Source organism: Podarcis vaucheri (assembly GCF_965113315.1).
Source record: "Podarcis vaucheri genome assembly, chromosome: 1".
Taxonomy (NCBI): domain Eukaryota; kingdom Metazoa; phylum Chordata; class Lepidosauria; order Squamata; family Lacertidae; genus Podarcis; species Podarcis vaucheri.
In genome coordinates this window covers 86,295,942-86,316,948 of record NC_138759.1, presented here as the reverse complement: position 1 = coordinate 86,316,948, position 21,007 = coordinate 86,295,942, and the positions used below count along the sequence as shown (strand labels likewise).

The following is a 21,007-nucleotide window of genomic DNA, read 5'->3' as shown; positions in this document are numbered from 1 at the left end:
AGACCTCCTGAAAAATCCCCGCCTTCCCTTCACAGTTTGGTTACTCTCATTAGTTCCCGGCAGGGAAAGCAGGAATGCACTCGGCGCATGCTCAGAGGCACTCTCTCCTCGCCTCAAGCAGGGGGACGGCCCCGCAGTCGAAAAACGCCAGGCTGGCGGAGTTCTGCGCACAGTCTCTTGCGCCACCCTTGCAGCCTGGAAATTGCGCGCCAAGGCAAGCGGCGGAGACGGCAGTTCTTGGGCCCGGCCCGGCCCTCTCCGCCGTCCCGTCGCGGCGGGTGTTGCCCGGGCAGGCAGCCCTTGGCGCGCGCCGGGGTGCGTGGCCGGCCGCTGACCCCAGAGGCAGCCCTTCCCCTCGCCTCGCCTCTCCCAGCCCCGAAGGCAGGTGAACTGTGCGCGGGGAAGGAAGCTTCCTCGGCCTGCCCTCGCCGCTGCTGCTGTCACTTCCTGTAGCCGCCGAGAGCCCAGCCCAGCCCGGGTCCTCCTCCTCCTGCTTCTGCTGCTGCTCCCTCCCTCCCTCCCCGCAGCCGCCTGCACCGCCCTGGGCAGCGCGCAAGGGAGAGGCTGCTGCGGTCGCCCCCGTCCTCCCCAGCCGGTGAGTGGCGATGGGCGGGTGAAGCTCGGCGGGCATTGCGGGTGGGGAGAGGGGAGGCGGAGAGAGCCGGGCCCGGAGGCGCTTCCCGGGCGGGAAGAGCGGGGAATCAGGCAGGCTCAAGAGGGGAGGAAGAGGCGGAGGCGTCGGTTTCGCCAGACCCAGCTCGGTCGCTGTTCCTCTGCGCCCCCGCCTCCCCAGAGTCCCGCCCTGCTGCTGTGCCTTTGCCTCTCCGGTGCCGGGAACGGGAAGGGAGCGGCAATTTCCCCACCCCGCCTCCCCAGCTTCCCTTTCGGTACTTTCTAGATCCAGAGCTTGCTGCTTATATGCAAACCAAAATGCATGTATAAGGGAGCGGTTCCTCGGTGCCAGGGGGAGGGAAAGCACTTTGTAGGTGCTCAGAGGCTCCCTTTGGCTGTGTCTGTGCCACCGGGCTCGACCGCTAGCATTCAGTAGTTTCTGGGGCTAAACCCCAGCAGAGTTGCTCTTCCCTATTGAAAAAGTACCCGGTCAGGTCACTCCCCTCACCCCGGCAAGGCTTGTATAATGCCTTGGTCCCTTAAAAGGGTATGTTGTAGTTTGGAAGAAGGTAGGGTATGCTCCAGGTAAGCGCTGGTGGGGCCACACCTTCCTTGTGCCAGATTCTTCTGGTCCCTTTTCGTCCAATAGTAACAGCTGCGCTTTGGTTGCAAAATGTTCGGCTGCACATCCGGCTGCGGCTTCAGTGGACCAACTGTGCTGTGATTTAACCATTTCCCTGTGGGGTTGTTTCTTGCAGGAAATGAGTTTTCGGGAAACACTTCCTTTCCCGAGAAAAGGAGTGTGTGTGTGTGTGTGTGTGTGTGTGCAACAACAACCCTGAACCCGTTGCTTTTCTCAAGTTCTTGGTTTATGTTGTTTTCTCCCCCGTCTCCTTTTGGTCCCCAAACTCCAAAACAGGAAGACTTCTGGGTTCAAAGTTCTGGTTCGCTGATGTTAGGTAGCATTCATCCAATTCTCCTACACCTTCCTGTCTTCCTCCAAAGTTTTCCTGGCTGCGCAGAAGAATAAACAAGGCTTGCCCATTCTTGAGTCCTTCTCTGTCATCGGCCATTCTCACAGGAACCACCCAAAGGGAACTTTTCTCCTGTGGCTTTGAGTCACACCTGGTTACAGTTTGGAGTAGTGGGTGGGGCTGCCACTGAAACCTGAAGACGGAAGTTCCTACCCCATCTCCCCAAAAGTCTTACGACTGTGTGCTTGAAACAGAACTTGTGCTTAAATGGATTGATTCCCTTTACTGTAAGGGTTGTGTGCTGTGGTTGCAGAGATTTTAAATGCTTGCTTCTAGCCTTAAAGGTTTTTGTTTGGTCTCACTCTGATCAGGTGTTGAAGCAACAAGCTGAATTTTGCTTTTGGTGGGCACTGCTTCCATGAAAAACACGTCTATATAAGGCTACAGGAAGTTCAGTGCGTTTTCCTTCTCTTGCGACTGACCGCTGTCAGTCATCCATAGATAGGCCTTGATGGGGCCTTTTGATTAATTACACTAAGGGGTTTTAACTTCTGTGATTTTGGCCTGCCACTTTTCAGGGGTGACAGTAGGGTGGGTATTTACTCTGGTCTTGTAAGTGTATTTTCGTTTCTGGCATTTCACATGTAAACCAAAGAAATGCAATAGCAGAACCTGTGTACCAGATTGTGTAGAGCACTGTATCTTTTGATTTACGGTGTGCACGCATCTATTGAAAAGGCAAGTGTTTGGAATCAGTCTGGGATTCTACTGCAGGATTCATAAAGGAGAAAGCTGCTAATTCCCTCTTCCGCTGTGTTTCCCTCCCACCTGCATAGAGCCGTATCAAGGTAGAAACCCACCCTCCCGTAATAAAGGAGGTTGGATATTAGACGATAGACTGGCAGCGATTGAAACAGAAACAGGACAACAAGTGGTAAATAATCCAGCCAGAGTCATCAATGAGCCTCTGCACGTGACTATTGCCTATACACAGAAGCAAAGCACAGAGAAAATGCGAGTTGTCAATTATAAAATGAGCTGGAGTGCAAAAATTTGTACGGAGGCCAAAAATGTAGAGCTGCCGAGAGCCTGAGTGCACAGAGGTATTTATGTATGTAGGGGGAATATGAATGTTTGGGGGGGTCCAAGTTTGATCAAGAGCACCCGAGGCTTCCTGCTCATTGTTGAAAGAGGTCGGACCTGCAACATCTTCAGCAAGTGAAGTGATTGCAATCTGTGCGGCAGCTCTGCCGAATTCCTTTGATTCCTGCTCCACATTTCTGAACAACCTTATTACAATCCTATTAGAAATCCTATTGCAGCATCGCCCTTGGGGAGCATTGTGCGTGAGCCAGCCTGCGAGATTATAAAGGTGTGTCGCTTTTCTTCTCTTCTGCCTCTGCAGCCATGTCCTTCCGAAAGGTTGTGCGCCAGAGCAAATTCCGCCACGTCTTTGGGCAGCCCGTCAAGAATGACCAGTGCTACGATGACATCCGGGTGTCACGAGTCACTTGGGACAGCACTTTCTGCGCTGTCAACCCCAAGTTTGTGGCTGTGATTATAGAGGCCAGTGGAGGAGGGGCCTTCATGGTGCTCCCGCTACAGAAGGTGAGGGAACAGTCTGACTTGGGAAGCACTGGGCTCGCCTTCGTTAGAGGTTCTTAAGCAGAAGCCAGTGGCCATTGGGGGTGGTGTCAGCCACAGATTTCCTGCGTTAGCAGAAGGTTAGACTAGATGACACTTTGAAGTCCCTCCCGACCCTAACACTCTTAAGTACAGTGGTTCCTCGGGTTACAAACGCCTCAGGTTACAAATGTTTCAGGTTACAAACTCTGCTAACCTGGAAGAGTTACCTCGAGGTGAGAACTTTGCCCCAGGATGAGAATGGAAATCGTGTGCCAGCAGCAGCAAGAGGCCCCATTAGCGAAAGCACGCCTTCTAGTTAAGAACAGTTTCAGGTTAAGAACGGACCTCCGGAACGAATTAAGTTCATAACTAGAGGTACCACTGTACTGGGGATGTCAATGGATGGGTGTAGGAATAGGGAAGATGTGCACAATGTTGACTGGTTCCAAGAATTTCTCAGCTCATAAGAAGAGGCTTCCTGGATCAGGCCAGGGACTCATCTAGTCCAGCATCCTGTTCCCACAGTGGCCAACCAGATGCCTTGTGGGAAACCTGCAAGCAGGACCCAGGCACAAGAGCACTCTTCCCCTCCTGCGGTTTCCATGTGGCCTCTGGTTATGGAGGCAGAGCATAGCCATCACTGCTAGTAGCCATTGTTAGCTTTGTCCTCCCTGAATTAGTCTAATCCTTTCTTAAAGTCATCCAGGTTGGTGGCCACCACTGCCTCATGTGGGAGAGAGTTCCATAGTTTAATTCTGCACTGCACTGCATGAAGAAGTACTTTCTTTTATCTTGTCCCGAATCTTGCAATATTCTAACTTGGGTCTCAATATATCATTCCTCCTGCTGCTTCTTCTCCTGTCTTGTGTTTTGTGTCGTCGAGCACATAATATTTTAGGGGTACTGAGGGATGGAACAGAGGGGTTGTACTGGGACTGCTGGTAGTCTTGTGGGGCAAATGGGGAAAGCTGGGACAGGAAACAGGATAGTGGCTTTGAGGAGCCTGGAAGGGACTGCCTGATGACTCTTGTCCCCTTTGGTTATTTTTCCCCAGACCGGACGCATTGATAAGTCTTACCCTACGGTGTGTGGGCACACAGGACCTGTTTTGGACATTGACTGGTGCCCGCACAATGATAACGTCATCGCTAGTGGCTCTGAGGATTGCACTGTTATGGTGAGGGGCAGCTGGTAAAATGACTCTGTGTGTGTGTGTGTGTGTGTGAGAGAGAGAGAGAGAGAGAGAGAGAGAGAGAGAGAGAGAGAGAAGGGGGGCCTCACCTGTAGCCATGCTCTTGGCTAAATATATACAGAAGGTTGGGGCTGTACATATTAATGAATCAAACAGTCATTATTGAGTGGCAAATTGAGCATGCTGTGCATTTGAAAATTCTATTTTTAAAGCAAGTTTCTAGTCCTTCAGATTGTGGAGGCTTGAAAGCACAGACTCTCTGAAGTTTGGTATGTGTGTACAGGCAGGATAGCTGAGCAAGGTTTTCAGTAGTAGGGTGGGGAGGCCTGTTGACTGCCCCAGATACAGCTTGGTCTCTTATCATGATTATTTAGCAGAGGCGGACTATATTAGGCAAATTAAGTTTGCATATGCAAATGTGTTTTGTTACAATTCAATGCACAGGGCAAAGAATTCAGACGGAGGAGCTGTTAGCTGAGCTGTAGACACGGGAAGCAAGATGCTACCCGCAGAATGTGGGATGATGGGATCAGGAGAATGACCCTTTGGTGTGGAGCAAGCTAAAGCCAGAGTGTACCCCCCCCCACGGGTGGCTGGATGTTGTTTGGCATTTGGTTCAGGATGATGGGAGAGGGGGTTTGTGAGAGGCTGTGCCACTGGTGACAGGACCAGAGCAGATGAAAGTGCTTTGCCGGTTGAGCCATTTCACTCCCATCTTTTCTCTCCAGGTATGGCAGATCCCCGAGAATGGATTGACACTGCCTCTGACGGAGCCAGTGGTTGTTCTAGAAGGGCACTCTAAGCGTGTGGGCATCATCACTTGGCATCCAACTGCCCGCAACGTCCTCCTCAGTGCAGGTACCATCTGTGGTGGTGGTGGTGGAGTAAGAGGCAGAATAAAAGTGGAGAACATCTGGCTGCAAGCTTACAGGCTGGGGCGGTTGAGACCCAAAGTTAAGGGCAGCCTAACGCAGAACTCTGTGGCAAACCTCTTCCAATGAACACCGTTTTCCCCCAGGCTGTGACAACGTGGTGATCGTGTGGAACGTGGGCACAACTGAGGAGCTTTACCGCCTGGAAGATCTGCATCCTGACCTCATTTATAATGTCAGCTGGAACCGTGACGGCAGCCTCTTCTGCTCAGCCTGCAAGGATAAAAGTGTGCGCATCATTGACCCCCGCCGTGGGCAGGTTGTTGCGGTATGTTTCTCCCTCCTTTGAAGCTTTTTGGTTCTGGCCTGTCTGTCTTGCCATTCTTGACCTGTTTACATGAGTGTTCCCTCTCTTTGGCAATCTATTACTTCCTGGCCATTCTGCAAGTCAAAGGGAACCACCTTTGTGTTTTGGGAATGTTGCAGTGGGATGTGTTTGGGCCTCAGTCGGTCCTCCCTGCCCTGTTATCTGAGCAGTGGTATCTCTCTGTAGTTTGTGCCTCCCTAGTCCCCTTTTCTAGCTTGGTTGCAAGGCTCACGCTTGAGATGTGACCTGCGCTGCTTTGGCTGTGCAGTAATTTGGTGATGGGAAGCTGACGCTTTGCCTCCTGGGTTAATTAGCTCTCAGCAGTGCTGATCTTTATGTAGTTGACATGTTAGTGGACTATCTATAAGACAGGCTGCATATGGAATGTGCTCTAGGCAGAGGTGCTGGCTTACGATGAATCTAAATTTCACAACCGGCAAAAACCAGAATTTGCACTTTCATTTTCGGTAGAGCAAGTTATGCACATTTTCAGATGAAGTAAATTAATTTACATGTGTGTGTGCATGTATCAGCAAGAGTTCAAGGCGGTGTTATCTTTGCTACGCAGGGGACACTGTGCTAATGGCAAAATATACAGGAGGGAAGGAGGCATGAGGTTAATAAGATGATGCTAAATAGGGGAGTAGAAGCAGGAGATCTATGCAGAGAAAAGCTGTGAAACAAGGGTGAACTCCCTTCAGCCCCCGAGAGCTCGTCTGATAGTTGGGGATGGTGTAATCCAGAAACATTGGAGAGCCACTGGTCCCCCACCCCTGTTCTGGAATCCTCATCAGATCCCTCCAAGGCTTCACCCATCTCTTCCCTCTCCCTCCCAAGCCTTTTATGAGAATTAATAAGGGCTTCTCAACAGGCGTCTCAAGAATCTGATCATGCTGTCAATGGTAATGCATTAGCATTTCCCAGGTGTGTTTCTGTAATATTATTGAGAAATCAATTCACAGGTGTTTCCAGCTAAGCCCCAGTTTTGGTATGTGACTATATATAAATTGGCAGTGCTGTATAGGATTGGGAAATGATTAAATTGGTGTTATCTGTGAGATTGCTTCCCCAGATCTCCCTGCTGTTCCTAGCTTGGGCCTGTATATAATTTAATGTGTTGTGACCTCTGAGGCCCAACCTCTTCCTTCCTTTCCCCTCTCCTACATAGGCTGATCTGGAATCTGAAGAAAGGATGAAAATGGGCTAATTTTTTTAATATAAAAAGGTTATTTTAAGAAGGAAGTAATATTTCAAAATCACGTATCTCTATGCTGTATTTGCATTCATCTGTCGTCATGCTGGCGAACGAGGGCACATGAATACTCAAGTTAAAACAGGGCGAAGGAAGCCCAAGAAGCCCTGAGTGGGCAGGCTGGGACAAAGAGTGGGCAGGTGGCCCAGGCACGCCCTCCCTCCCTCTGCCTTCGCCACAGCCACTTGCCAGGTGGAAGGAACTGAAGGTGGGGAAAGTCCTTCTCCTCTTCATCTACCTGTTGCTGCTGAGAGAAGGAAACCTGTATTTTAAAATGAAGGCTCCTTTGTCCTGGCTGAGACTGTGGGGGAAACGGAAGAGGAGAAAAACCTTCTTCCCTTCATTCCCTGCCCACTGCCAGTGGCGGCTGTGGTAAAGGGAATGTGGGGATAGGTGGGTTGGGGTGAGGTGTAAAGGAAGGGCGTTGGCAATGGGATGATGGGAAGGTGGGGTTTGGGGGCAAAGTGAGCTGAGGCCCCAAGCGCAGCACAAACACATCTACACAGTATAGCCGTATATAACAATGCACCAAGAGTGGATTGATTCTGAGTGGGGGGTTTTTGGGGGGTGGTGGTGGTGGAGGAGATGATATTGGGAAGTTACCTGGGTTTGATAGACAAGTGTTGACTTTCTAACTTACGACCTTTTTGGAGTGGGATTCCTTTGTCAATAGCAACATGGCAGTAAGTAGTTTTAACAGATGTAGTTCTTCCATTCATTGCAGCACTACGCTGGGAGAGGTTGCCAGGCTTTTAAATTCTGCTGCTGTTAAAGGAACACACAGACGCATCAAATGCCTTTGCTATCTGAACACCGTGTCTTTTTAGACTCCAGATCATACCCTTTGTCTGCACAGCCCCATGTTGCCTGCGCTGACTACAGCAGTGGCTCTCAGAACGAGTCTCTCAGCCCTGCAGTGAGAGGCCCTCCTAAGTGGAGATGCCTAGATTTGAGTCTCAGACCCTTCTGCATACAAGACACCTCCACGTATCTTCCTCTGGAGTGGGCTGGAATGAGCTGCTGGGGGCCAGGCACAGTCTGACCCTGGGGAAAGGCGCTCATGATTTTGGGGGGAATGTAAACTCAGATGAGTGACTCTCCTGTTGTAGTTCGGATCCAGCATAGCAGATACGGGAGCAAAACCTGCGTTTGTGCTGCAGTATAGCGGAGCCTGCCTGCTGCTTCACCTCTTGAATTCCCCACATCTTACCCTTTTTTTTGCTTCACAGGAGAAGGAGAAAGCCCATGAGGGAGCACGCCCTATGCGGGCCATTTTCTTAGCAGATGGGAAGATCTTCACGACAGGTTTCAGCCGTATGAGTGAACGGCAGCTGGCACTCTGGGACCCGGTGAGTGGGAAGGTGGATCTGGGAGCGAGGTGTGTGTGGAATGTGGTGGTGGTGGTGTGTGTGTGTGTGTGTGTGTGTGTAAGCTCTCTCTGTGTGTGTTCAGGGTCTCTTGTCCTGAGCAAAGAACTCCTGTTGAATGCCATGTGTTCGAGAGGTGAGAGCCAACATCTGAAGAGAGACTGCTTTGTGCAAATAGACTTGCCCCCACCCCTCAATTAGGGTCTTAACCACGCTGGGTTTTCAATCTCGGTGGGTTCATGGGCATATGGAGTACGCTCCCCTCTTGCTCTCAAGTGAATGGTATCAGGATGGATGGCAGGTGAATCATCACATCAAGATTGTGATGGTGTGAAGGATAGCATTTGAACAAGGAGGTCTGTAACCTGTGCCTTTCTGTTTTTGCAGGAGAATCTGGAGGAGCCCATGGCATTGCAAGAGCTGGACTCAAGCAATGGGGCCCTTCTTCCCTTCTATGACCCGGACACCAACGTTGTGTATGTCTGTGGCAAGGTATGCTTTCCTACTAAGCAGAAATTAGGGAAATCAAGTTAAAATCAGAGTCTGCATTTGACAGCTTGCAGTTTAATATACCTTCGGGTATATTATATCATATATAAATCCAATAAATAAAGTAAAATAAACAAGGAAAAGGTTCAAGTTTCAGTCCCCGGCATCTACAAATAGGGCAAAAGAAGACACCTGCAGCCAGTCCCTGCAGGCCAGATGCCCCCAACCTGGTGTTTTCCAGATGCTTTGGACTACAATTCCCATCATCCCTAACCATATCCCATGTTGGCTGGGGCTGATGGTAGTTGGAGTCTTACCAATGTCTGGAGGACGTCAGGTTGGGGGAAAGCTGCTGTAGAGAATACTGAACTAAGTGGATTCCAGGGTCTGACCTCTGTATAAGATGCTTAAAGGGCAAAGCTGGCTTCTCCTTGGGGTTCCAGAACTCTGGGTTTGTACCCTCTCTCTGAAGTGGGAGTTAATACCATGCAAGGTGGGCATTCCCTTGGCCCTCTTCCTCAACCAGTCTGTCCCACTGAAAGCGAAGCGTTCAGGGGGGAAGTGGCCCGCCCAGGGATGCCAAGCATCACAATGTCCTCTATAGGCTTAGTAACACTGTGTGCATCCTTTTTGCCCTCTCCCCCTTCCAGGGTGACTCCAGCATCCGGTACTTCGAGATCACGGCAGAAGCACCTTACATCCACTTCCTGAACACATTCACTAGCAAAGAACCCCAGCGTGGCATGGGATGGATGCCCAAGCGGGGTCTGGATGTCAACAAGTGTGAGATTGCCAGGTATTCTGAATAATGCTGGGGCTGGGCGTGTGTGTGTGTGTGTGTGTGTGTGTGACAGCAGCGAAAGAACTGGTAGACTTGACTGGCTGCTTGTGCATCAATCTTTCTCTCTTGGTGTGTTTCTGCAGGTTTTACAAACTCCACGAACGCAAGTGTGAGCCCATTATCATGACTGTGCCAAGGAAGGTGGGTGTTTGATAGTGGGGGCTAGCCTACTTTTTCACGAAACTGCTGCTTAAGCTACGAGGGATGGGGACGGGGGCTTCCCTTGCCTCTGTTTCGGGACCAAGCAACTGCAGATGAGCCATGACCTGTCTGTGGATGGCTTGATGGTTCTGCATTAGAATCTTGAAACATTAATCCGTGGGGCTGTTGCCACTGCCATGTTCACCCAGCAAGTTGACAGGAGGTTCACACATAACCTCATATACCCTGGAAGGTTGTGAGCATTTCAGTTCTGGCCATTGGGACAGGTGGTTGTGTCCCTTTGAAAGTGTAGCTTGGTATTTCCATCCAGCGCTTTTCTTCCCTCTGGTTTCCAGCTGTCCAGAAGGATCTTCTAAAGTCATATGCTGAAACCATTGCCATTTCAACCCTATTCCTTCTGTGATCAGAATCATTTTTTTTCTTATTTGATGGTTGTGTGTGCTTTACTTGCCTTTAAACCAAACTGAGCATTACATAAGCATTAAATATGTATACAACTTTTTGCAGACATCTGAAGGCAGGCCTGTATTGGGAGGTTTTTAATGTTTGATGTTTTATTATGTTTTTATATGTGTTGGAAGCCGCCCAGAGTGCCTGAGGCAACTATTATTATTTATTATTATTAAGCAAATCCCTCCCTCCCGTCCAGTGTTCAGGTCTCAAGCTTTATACATATGCCTGTATGCATATAAATTGGATCTGTGCCCGTCTAGCTTTGAAACTATGTGGATTTAATAATAATGCTACTGCTTGACAGTTAAATAGCGTGATAGTCAAAGCACGCTGTCTGTTTCGTCTTTTAAGACTGCTCTGTAAGATAGGCCAATATAAAGTGGAGACTGAGAATTGGAAATTTTGAAACACAGCAAATTTGTTGGGTGTTTTACCTTGTACATCCCATGGGAGGGGGAGCAGCTCTGTTCCATATTGCCCCAGGCTCTTAACGCTGCCCCCTCTTTCTCTCTGCAGTCAGATTTGTTCCAAGATGATTTGTACCCAGACACAGCTGGGCCAGAAGCCACCATGGAAGCCGAGGAATGGGTGGCAGGGAAGACAGCGGGCCCCATCCTGATCTCGCTGCGTGAAGCCTACGTGCCCACCAAGCAGCGTGACCTCAAAGTCAGCCGGAGGAGCTTGCTGCAAGATAGCCGCCCAGCTGCTGCCCCCAGCGCCGGGCTGAGTGCCACACACCCCAGTGCCATGTCTCAGTCTGCTGCCACGCCTGCCATTAGCGTCAGCGCTGCCAGTGGGGTATGTGCAGGGCTGGCGCCGATGCCGGAACAGGGGGTTCTGTGGGTGGGTTGTTTGATTGGCGCTCCTCTGTCGTCCCTCGCAGGGTTGCAGAGCGGGTGAGCGTGGGTGTGGGTGGATGTGGGTTAGAGCCAAGTGCAAGGAGCAGAACAGGATTCTGATGTGCCTTGGGGAGGGAGAACGGCGGAGAAGGTCTGCATGTCCAATATTCACTGCATCCTGGGACTCTCCAGCATTCTCTCCAGTAATAATAATTAATAAAGCAAATCCTTTGTAGTTTTGGAGCAGTCATCCAATTTCAGTTGTTGGAGAAGAGCCAGTAGGGCTTGACTAGAGGCTGTGATTAGAAAGTGTGCTTCCCATACCCTGCAAAGTACCCTTGCCACAGAGAGCAAATAAGCCTACAAAGGTTACCAGTGTGAGAGGCTATAGGCAAATTTGTTGAGGGTAAGGCAATATTCTACCTTCAGGCACAGGATGCCTCTGAATACCAGTTGCAAGAGAGAGGAGAGGACTCTTGTGTTCAGGCTTCACCTGTTCTTCTGGCTGGCCACAGGATGCTGGGCTACATGGACTCTTTGGCTGGATCCAGAAGAGCTTTCCTTACGTTCTACTAGCCTGCTAATCAGCTAGCAATCTGCATTTCCATGCTATCTGCAGGGGAAAGGATGCCCCCTCCTCCATAGCCAGCCTGGAAACAGAGGCAGATAGAAAAAAGAAGAAAATGCCTTCTTCTAAGCAGACTGGAGAGGAGGAACAGGATGATCCATGCTCTGCTCTTTGCTAGCCCACTCAGGCATCTGTGTGGAATTCCTGGCTGTCTGCGGCTACTAGGCAATTTGTCAAGGACAAAGGATGCTTTAGGGCATTTTTAACCTGAATGCCAGGCTGTTCCTAGTTGAACAGATGCTATGAAGTCGGTCAGTCTGCTGAAGATTTCTTTCTTTGGATGTCTAATAGCTTGCTTCTTTCCACTACGTGTGTGCATGTGTTGACCAAGCATTTGCCAGTGTTGCTTTCTTCCTTCCCCCCCAACATGTGTGTGGGTACATGCACACACACACATGCACACATATGTGTGTACACACATACATGGTGCTCTCCCTCTCATACACGCACTGGGGGAGGAGGCGCAAGTCCCGCTGATCCCAGGAGTACAGGTCATGGGGTGGTTATGAGCTGAGCAGCTGGGATCCTGTTGAAAAGAGCAGCATGACACTGCTTTCTTCTTCCTTGCAGGACGGCGGGCAGGTCATTGAAGAAGTGCTGCGTGAAGTGGCGTCACTGCGGATGCTTGTGGCTGCGCAAGGCGAGCGCATTGGGCGGCTAGAGGAGCAGCTGAGCCGCATTGAGAACGGCGATGTCTAGGAGGGGTCCCCGCGGAGGAGACCTCACCAACATGGATCTTCTTAAATGCTTCACCTTTTTTTTGAGCTGCCAGTAATCCCTTTATACACTGCCTCATCCTGCCCTGTGGTGTGAGACAGGGACTTGCCCTCTCTTGCTGCTACTGGGAATGTTTCTTGGGTTTTGTCTCGGACCAAATCTCCTCCTCCTCCTGCACCCTGTTTTACCCGAGGGGCGATGTGCTGGTCTCCTCACATCTGTCCCTTTGCCTTATTCTGGCCAGAGTCCCTCTGGCCCTGTCCCCTTCCCATGGCTGGGGTTGGCTTGAATGTCCCCCTGTGGGGATCAGGACTAGCTAACTGCACAGTCTGACATGCCCACGCTTTCCACTGGAGAGAAGGCTGGGATTCCCCTTCCCAATCTCTCATGGCAGGTGGATTTTGCGCTTTATTGGAAGCCAGTGCTTCCTATGGGCCAGGCCTCTTCTCCCCCTTTTCCCTGCTAGGACCACTGAGAATCCTGTTGAGGATTCTTCTGCTTCCTTGCCTGAATTTTATTTTACTTCAAAGAGACCATGGATGGGATCGTTGGGGCTTGACTATGAAATAAATCTGCCATCTAGTCACAGTCCTTAAGTTTCTTGTCTCTGGGACCACTCCTCTCTCCCTCCCTCCAGCCCTCAAATGCTAAGCAGGTTCTGACGAAACACACGAGGGGGTTGGAGGTGAAAAGAAACTCTTCAGGTTCAATAATCTATATTTTCATTCCAAATAAAAGTCTTTATAAAGCCACAGCTCTGTGCACAAGTCTGTTGCTGCCGCCTCCCTTCTTTCCACAGATGAATTCAGAGGAGTTCAGGGTAAGTGCAGGCTTTTCCTGGAGCATTTGCTTTCTTCCCACCATTTTATGTGGGTTCACTTTCAGCGTGTGGTGGAAAAACACAGTGGAACAGGCAACAGCCCTGGCATTTCTTCTCACCTAGAGCTGCCCAAAGAAACCAAGAAGAACACAAGTCATGTTGGATGCTTGCAGGGAAAACAACACTTCACTTAAACTTCACCCTTTCTAAGTCAGTGTTAGGAAATAATCGGTGTCTGCATGTGCCATATAGCTTTCAGGGGGTATAGGAGCCAAACTTTACATGGAAAGGTAGGGCTGTCTGTGTGAGTAAGCAATGGTTTTCCAACCTGAACTTTTAATGTTCACTTTTTTTTAATGGGAAGATTGCTTCACTTGTTCTGTGTTTATACTGTGTTTCAGAGCGTCTTGCATGCCCTGAACATATGTGAATATTCAGGCCTTTTCCTGTTGGCTGCTCCACTTTTGTTTTGAATTCTAACAAAGCTTATTTCCTGTTACTTATAATCTGGATTTTTAAGCAAGGTAAAATGCATGCTTGCTTTTTGAATGTAATTGGAACAATCCTTGTGTGTATGAGTAGCGCAGGAGCTTGCATTTTTTTAAAAAGAGGAACAAGGTTGGAGAAGTGTGCACTATAGAGGCAGGAGGTTAAATGAGGCCACCCTCTTCTGGAAGAAAGAGGAATGTAGGTAGAGCTATCCCTCACACATAAACAGAGCAAATTACTACATGCCAGCCTAGATATTTACCTGGTGAGATGCCTGCTCAAGGAGGGATAGGTAATTGCTTGCTTTCGTGGTTGCATTTTGACTTGAGCAGGTCAGGCTCCCTCTTGTTTCTGCTACTTCCCACTATCTTAGTTGCTGAGCCAAGTTTGATCTGGGTTTTAGTTTGGCAATCTCTCTCTTGATACCCTTAAAAGGATAGGTCCCTAAAGGAAAGGTTTTCTGGCACTCTCCACCAGGGGGCTTTTCATATTCAGTTGGCTTACAGTGCTTTGACTGTAAGAAGCTTCATGTTGTTTTCTCCTGCAACTCCCATTTCGTCTTCCCTCCCCATCCTTTTTGATCTGGCATCTGCCTGAGCTTTTGCTCAGTGCTTGCATTTGTTGCGCGAAACTCCTTGGCAATCAAAGAACTTTGCTTCCTTCCGTTCCAGTGGCGCATCCCTCCTTTGAGCTTGGAACAACCAGCCTTGGGCATGTGCAAGAGGAATGTGTTCTGCAGCCTCATGTGCATAAAGTGGTACATGCCTTTTTGAGTGCAGCCCACTTGTTGTCTTTGGTTTGATAAGGAACTGGGAGCAATGAGACCGTGGAGCTGATGACTTGTGGCAAATCTTGACAGAACAGGGGCTAGGCTGGGGCAGAGAACCTTCTTAAGCCTGAGGGCCACATTCTCTTCTAGGCAAACTTCCAAGGGCAATAGGCCAGGAGCAAAAACAACAATTCCCTCCTACATCTCTTCTCTGTTCTCCCATCAAGGCATGCAAGGTCACAGCCACATCATACATGTAAAACACTCTTGCACCACTTTTGCAAGAGTCATGCCTGGGTCACATCCTGCTTTGGACTGCTGCAACATTGTGGGGCAGCATTGGATCATTTGGAATCTGCAGCTAATGCAGGATGCTGACGCCAGGAGCTTGTGACATGAGGCATGGGGCTCCTTTGTTTAATCTGCACTCGTTCCTGGTGTATTTCCAACCAAGCCCAGTTCAGGGAATTTAAAGAAATAGCTGATTCTGCTTGCCCTGGGAGATCTGCTGGAGGGTGTGTGTGTTTCTGTTCCACCTCCCTCCTCTATTGAAGCATAGTTCAGAAGGGTGAGAGATAAATCTCTAGCTTCCTCCCTTTGACATTTTGCAAGCTGCTGAAGACCACATTGTTCAGGCAGGCCTTTGGTTTGAATTAGCTCCTGTCGAATTGCCTTTTATGCAGTCCTATCAATTGCTATATTCATTACTCTGTGTGTGTATGTGCACACACAATCTATTGTTTGTTTCCACTATTTAAAAATACCACAATGAATTGAATGCTCCCTTAGGAGATTTTTCTGAAAAGCAGTTTTAAGGTTTTTCCAAAGCAAAGTAATTCAGAAACATTCAATCTCCCACCGCAGTAAACACTGAATGTGCAGAGAGAGAATATCTCCTGGGCTTGTGGGGCATCTAGCTCCTAGCAACGTCTTTTGTGGCTGCTGGAGAAGCCAATATGATTTGGGCCAAAGTGCATGCACGCTGTAGGTACCTGCTGCGCATTAAGGTTCTCCGGAAGCGTGTAGGTGGCGGGTGGCAGGTGTTCTGCTCTTCCTGTCCTAGACCAAGCAGCAGAAGCTGTTCTGGGGGGTGGGGTGACAGGAAACTTGTGGTTGGCACTGTTGAATTAAGGCGCCTCTGCTGCCTGAGCCTGCAGGAAATAGTGTTGTTGTAAGGTGCATGCAAACCATGCATGCAAAGCCTCCACACTGCGGTACCAATTTGTGATCTGTGCTCTCTGCATAGACAAAAGCTGCTGATGGGATAGGAAAGTGGTCGCTCTCTTTTCCCATACGACTGCAAGGGCTATGAAGTGGTGGAAATGAAGAGAGCACATCCCGGCTCTACTTTTCCTGGGCAAGGAAACAGCTGCAAAGTTTTCTTGAGCACCCTCTGTACATCTTCTATATAACACACCCCACCCCGCCATCGTCCTCCCAGGATGTAGGTGGTGTGGAAGTGTGCTTTACCTTTTTTTAAACTCCTCTATCAGCTGCTGTGGACTATCCTTTACAATCAGGAGTCCTTAATCCAGTTGTACAAGCCCAGATGAGGAGCAAACAAACACAGGAATCTGCTACAGTACATAGCATAGGCCCTGAAAGCCTTGTGAATAAGGTGGGACAACCATCGATAGCTGTCCAAAGTAATTGATTTGGTACATTTTATATCTCCCTCTTCCCCACCCCAAATTTAAGCAGAACAGACACTGGCATGAGAAACAAATTTGGTTAATAATTCTGGCTTTCTTCCCAATGAGAGATGCTTATCAGTGCAATGGGGAAGTTCTGCTTAAGCCTGATAATGGTTGGAAGTACCCAAAAGAGGTAAATAGTTGATTCTTTGCATCAGGTGCTAAGTATAGCTTTGTAGTGTTTTCTCTGTGCAGGGTGAAGAGCAGAGGCAGGAAACATCTCTCCGCCACCCCCAAAGTGCACACACAGGGCCACTGCTTGCAAAGTTTCATTTTCCTCCAGGCTACATGCAGTGCAGCAGAGCAAAGAGCACTCCACTCCTGACGATGGTAAGAAAGAGGGTAGACCCAACGGGGCTGGAGAAGATGGATTTGGAAGGGTGGCATGTGTGTGTGAGAGAGAGAGTGTGAGAGCGAGAAGAGGCAAAGTTGCACGACCCTACTGGACTTGAGACAGTAGTGGCCAAGACTTTTAGAAACCAGAATGTTTCCTTATCGCGAATAGCTGGTTAGGCTTGGAGCCTCTCACTGGGCTCTTTCCATTTGCTGTGCTTTGGCTTCTGCAAGGAGGTGCCAGGCTCTCTTTTCTCCAGGAGAAGTTGAGCAGGCAGGGCTACCAAGGCAGATAAGGAAGAATAAGAGAGGGGCTGTTGGCACAGGCTGGTTAAATGCTGCTCATAAGGTGGTGGCCATCCCTGGTTGACCAGAGGGACTCCACTTTGTCCTCTCTCTCCTGCCACTGGCAGGGGGGTGGGAATGCAGCGGCCATTCTGCTGCTGCTCTATAATTTGTTTTGCTACAGTGGAGGAGAAGGTACTCCCTTGGGCATTTTCTTAAGTGAAAAGGCTGCACGGAAAATTGTAAAATAATTCAAGAGATGCCTTGAGGTGCCGCATTCTCTTCCTCCCTGCATGTGAGACCACTTGGAAGCAGCAAAATCTCTTAAAAGGTATCAATGGGGCCAGTTTCCCTTTTGCTGTGATGAAAGCCCAGGACCTGCAGCACTGGAATGGCTTTTCTTTCATTGCTTTGTTCCTTTGTTCTGTGTTCCCTCCTTATTCCACTAGGCAGTTTTGATAAGGCGCACTACTCTGGCATGTTGGCTTCTTGGACACTTCTGTTTCCTTTGATGTTCTGCCTTACCTCTTAAAGTTCTTCTGTTCCATCAGATGACATTTCTGCTTTTGGGCTAGAGAACGCCAAGGTTAAGCTATGCTCTGATGCTGGCCTCTCTAATGGCCTTTGCGAGTAGTTGAAAACTGGGCCTTTTGCCGCCTTCAATCCTTTGTTGGTAAAGCTGCTTCCTTTAATATGGGATGGAGCAAAGGGCTTTTCTGTTGCAGTAGATAGCAGTGATGGGAAATCTGTTGCTCACCAGATATTATTGAACTCCAACTCCCATGAGCCTCAGCCAGCATGGCTAATGGTCAGGGACTATAGAAACATAGGAAGCTGCCTTATACTGAGTCAGGTCATTGGTCCATCTAGTTCAGTATTGTCTACACCAGGGTTTCCCAAACTTGGATCTCCAGCTGTTTTTGGACTACAACTCCCATCATCCCTAGCTAGCAGGACCAGTAGTCATGGATGGTGGGAATTGTAGTCCAAAAACAGCTGGAGACCCCAGTTTGGGAAGCCCTGGTCTACACTGACTGGCAGCAGCCCCTGAGGATCTCATGCAGGGATTTCTCCCAGCCCTAGAGATTCTAGAACTTGAACCTGGAACCTGCAGTATGCAAAGCAGATGCTTGCTCTGCCTCTGACCTATGGCCCCATGTCAGCTGTGGTCTACCCCCTGCAGGAGAGCCGCAAGTTCCCCATCCGTGCTTTGTGTCTTGCTACATTCTTCAGAAATACTGTAGCGTAGGCCCATTGGCTGCTGTTCCAGTTGTTTCAAGGAAGGAGACCGATGTACAGATTCACAGAGAACTGTGGTCTCCTAATAGCACTCAGTAACTTTTAGCATTTTGAAGGAAGCATCAGCATTGATGTCTTAACAAAGCTGATACTTCTTCAAAATGCTAAAAGTGTGATAAAGGCTAACCTCACAGTCCACCTGTAATACATATGCAAATAGCCTTCTGACACGGTATCTTGCTTGGAGGCTGGGTGGAGTAGAATTCGGCTTCCATTTAGTGTAGCTCAGGGATGGGATTCTCCAGCTATCATTGGACTCTCATGATTCCTGCCCTTTGGCTATGCTGCCTAGGGCTGATGCGAGTTGGAATCCTGGAGGGCCACTCCCTCCCGATCCCCAAACTAAAATGGAAGCTGATGATAATTTGCTGCAGGGGCTACCCTAGTGGCAACATCCATTCCGTGGCCTCCTTTCTCCCTCACAGGCCTTTCGATGCTCTTGCTCTTACAGTTACCGTATTTTTCGCACTATAGGACGCACTTTTTCCCCTCCAAAAATGAAGGGGAAATGTGTGTGCGTCCTATGGTGCGAATGCAGGCTTTTGCTGAAGCCTGGAGAGCGAGAGGGGTCCGTGCGCACCGACCCCTCTCGCTCTCCAGGCTTCAGGAAGCTATCCCAGGTCTTGCAAGCCCGGCGGGATGTCCCGCGGGCTCGCAAGGCTTGCGGGCAGCAGCCTGCACCCAAAAGCTGGGGACAGCGGGGAGGCGCAACGCCGCCATCCCGCTATTCCCCGACCTGATCTGGAGGCTGGGGGGGGGGAGAAGCAAGCCTGCTTCTCCCCCCCCCACCATTCCCACAACCTCCAGGCTTCAGGAGAGCCCCACCGCCAGCCCCACAAGCTCGGGGGACAGCAGGAGAGGCGCAGCGCGCCCTTCCCGCTGTCCCCCGACTTGGTTAGAAGGCTGGGGGGGAGCCTGCTCCTCCCCGTCGCCAGTCCCACAAACTCGGGAGACAGCGGGAGAGGCGCAGCGCGCCTTTGCCGCTGTCCCCCGACTTGTCTAGAAGGCTGGCGGGGGGAGAAGCCTGCTCCTCCCTGTCGCCAGCCCCGCAAACGCGGGAGACAGCGGCAGGGGCGCAGCGTGCCCTTCCCGCTGTCTCCCGACATGGTTTGGAGGCTGGCGGAAGGCTTCCTCCTCCCCCAGCCCTGCAAGCTCCCAGAGCGATGCCAAAGCTGCGCGCAGCTTCGGCATGGCTCTGGGTCCCGTTCTGGGGGAGGGGGAAGCTCGGGCTTCGCCGCCCCAGCCCCGCGCCTGGCGGGGGGGGGATAAATTTTTTTTGCCTTTATTTCCCCCCCCAAAATCTAGGTGCGTCCTATGGACCGGTGCGTCCAATAGTCCGAAAAATACGGTACTTTCTCTGCGTAAAGGAGCAAGCAACCGGTTGCAAAGGCCTGCAACCTTTCAAAGAAAGCTGTTGCTGCAGCCATTTGCTAATGTTCACGTTGTGCTGCTTGTGGGACTTGATGGCGCCAGATGGCTGCTCTCTTCTAAACATGCAGAGGACAAGTTCTTAGAAGTGAGAGTACCAAGGCTGCAAAGCACACAGGCAAATGAGGTGGTATTGAACTAAATACATTAGATTTATGTGGGGCACAGAGAGAGGAGTGGGGCAATGCTGTGTCACATGAGAAATCCTTGTGCTGATGGGATAGATCTCTTTGGCACAACTTTGAATACAACCCCAAGGTTTCACTAGTGCACATGCCCACAAAAGGTCTCTAGAAATACCCCCCTAAAAAAAACCCCCTAACATTTGCACTTCCTGTGTGTATTGGCTCAGACTCTCCTTCACTTAGCATACATCCTTAAACATACCATTTCATTGGAGGATAGGACTAGGCATGCACTCTTTCTTCTGCAAAGGGCTTCCCTGTGACTGGTATTTGTGCTCCCCCCCCCCTTGACTGAGGAGGGGGGCGCCTGCACCATTTTATGGGCCTGCATTTTTTAGATGTGGCAGCCATTTTGTGACTGATGCCCATGACACTCACTCCAGATTCCAAATGTGCCTATTGAAAGGGCTGGCAACCATTGGCTTTGTATAGATGTGAACTTAGCGGATCAGAAAACAGATCCTGCACCCTCAGAAAATAGCCTCAAAATGTAGGAAACCTGCTCTATCAAAGTCTCGTCTCCTAGCCTAACTTTATTCTACTCCACCACCCCCTAACCAAAAAAAAATCCTGTTAGTAGACTGGAAGTCCTGTAAAGATACCTTGCTGATTAGTATCGTGGAACATGGGAAAAGACTTTGCTGTTCCTGTGCTGCCAGGGACTTCTTATCCTGTCCCATTGCCTCAACATTAGATTCCTTTGCTGCTGCTTTCTCTGCCTAACACTACTATTTCTTCTTACTTCACTACTTTCAGGTCACAGAAGACCACAAATATCCAAGGTGCAGGTTAGTTAAGGCTTAGTTATGCAGGCTGTCTCCCAAGATTGATTTGGAACTTCCCTTTCCCTGCATGTTCAGTCCTAATATTCTCCCAGATTACCCTTTCCTTGATGGCACCAGCCTTTTCCTCCATTGCTGAATTATATTCAGCGGCCTTGCTTTAGTGACACGGAGGAAAAAGAAAGGAACAGACTTGTTGCCCAGCCTGTATTCCATTAGCGCCAGTGTAAGACAGAGGTGTGGCTATGCAGCATCCAATTAAACCAAACTGTTAGCCAAAACTCCCTGCAGTCTGCTTCTACAGCCCACTTCCTTCCATACGTCTAATAGGACATTCACCATTTGACAAATACACCCTATAAAATTAGCTGAAGCAAGACCTGCCCAAGTTAAATGGACCCCTCACATGTGAAAGGTCCCCGGTTTGTTCCCGGGCGGAAACACCATGTTTCCCAAGTTAAATGGACCAGCTCTTTCTTGGTAACTACAAAGCTTGATAATTGTCACTGTCTACCTTCATATGCTGGCTTAG

The 21,007-nt window shown here is 49.7% G+C and overlaps 1 protein-coding gene across 2 annotated transcripts; it reads left to right on the top strand.

The window, feature by feature from the left end:
* Window positions 1-458: 458 nt before the first annotated feature.
* Window positions 459-13,145, top strand: CORO1B (coronin 1B). 2 transcript variants are annotated; one of them, XM_082242160.1, is made up of 11 exons: window positions 459-595; window positions 2,992-3,194; window positions 4,267-4,389; window positions 5,133-5,262; window positions 5,423-5,604; window positions 8,125-8,244; window positions 8,650-8,754; window positions 9,402-9,547; window positions 9,676-9,733; window positions 10,724-11,005; window positions 12,245-13,145. In XM_082242160.1, exons 2-11 carry the CDS (start codon window positions 2,994-2,996, stop codon window positions 12,371-12,373), a joined length of 1,476 nt encoding a protein of 491 aa, XP_082098286.1. In that variant the 5' UTR covers window positions 459-595; window positions 2,992-2,993; the 3' UTR covers window positions 12,374-13,145. The 2 variants fall into 2 exon arrangements, with proteins under 2 accessions (XP_082098286.1, XP_082098287.1); XM_082242161.1 differs by lacking the exon at window positions 459-595 and adding an exon at window positions 727-887.
* The last annotated feature ends 7,862 nt before the right edge of the window (window positions 13,146-21,007 follow it).

Excerpts from the sequence above, each read along its gene's own strand:
- CORO1B (XM_082242160.1), top strand. The coding sequence starts at position 2,994 with ATGTCCTTCCGAAAGGTTGTGCGCCAGAGCAAATTCCGCCACGTCTTT. Across the intron at positions 4,390-5,132 it reads CTGAGGATTGCACTGTTATG|GTATGGCAGATCCCCGAGAA; the intron begins GTGAGGGGCAGC and ends TTTTCTCTCCAG. Across the intron at positions 8,245-8,649 it reads AGCTGGCACTCTGGGACCCG|GAGAATCTGGAGGAGCCCAT; the intron begins GTGAGTGGGAAG and ends CTGTTTTTGCAG.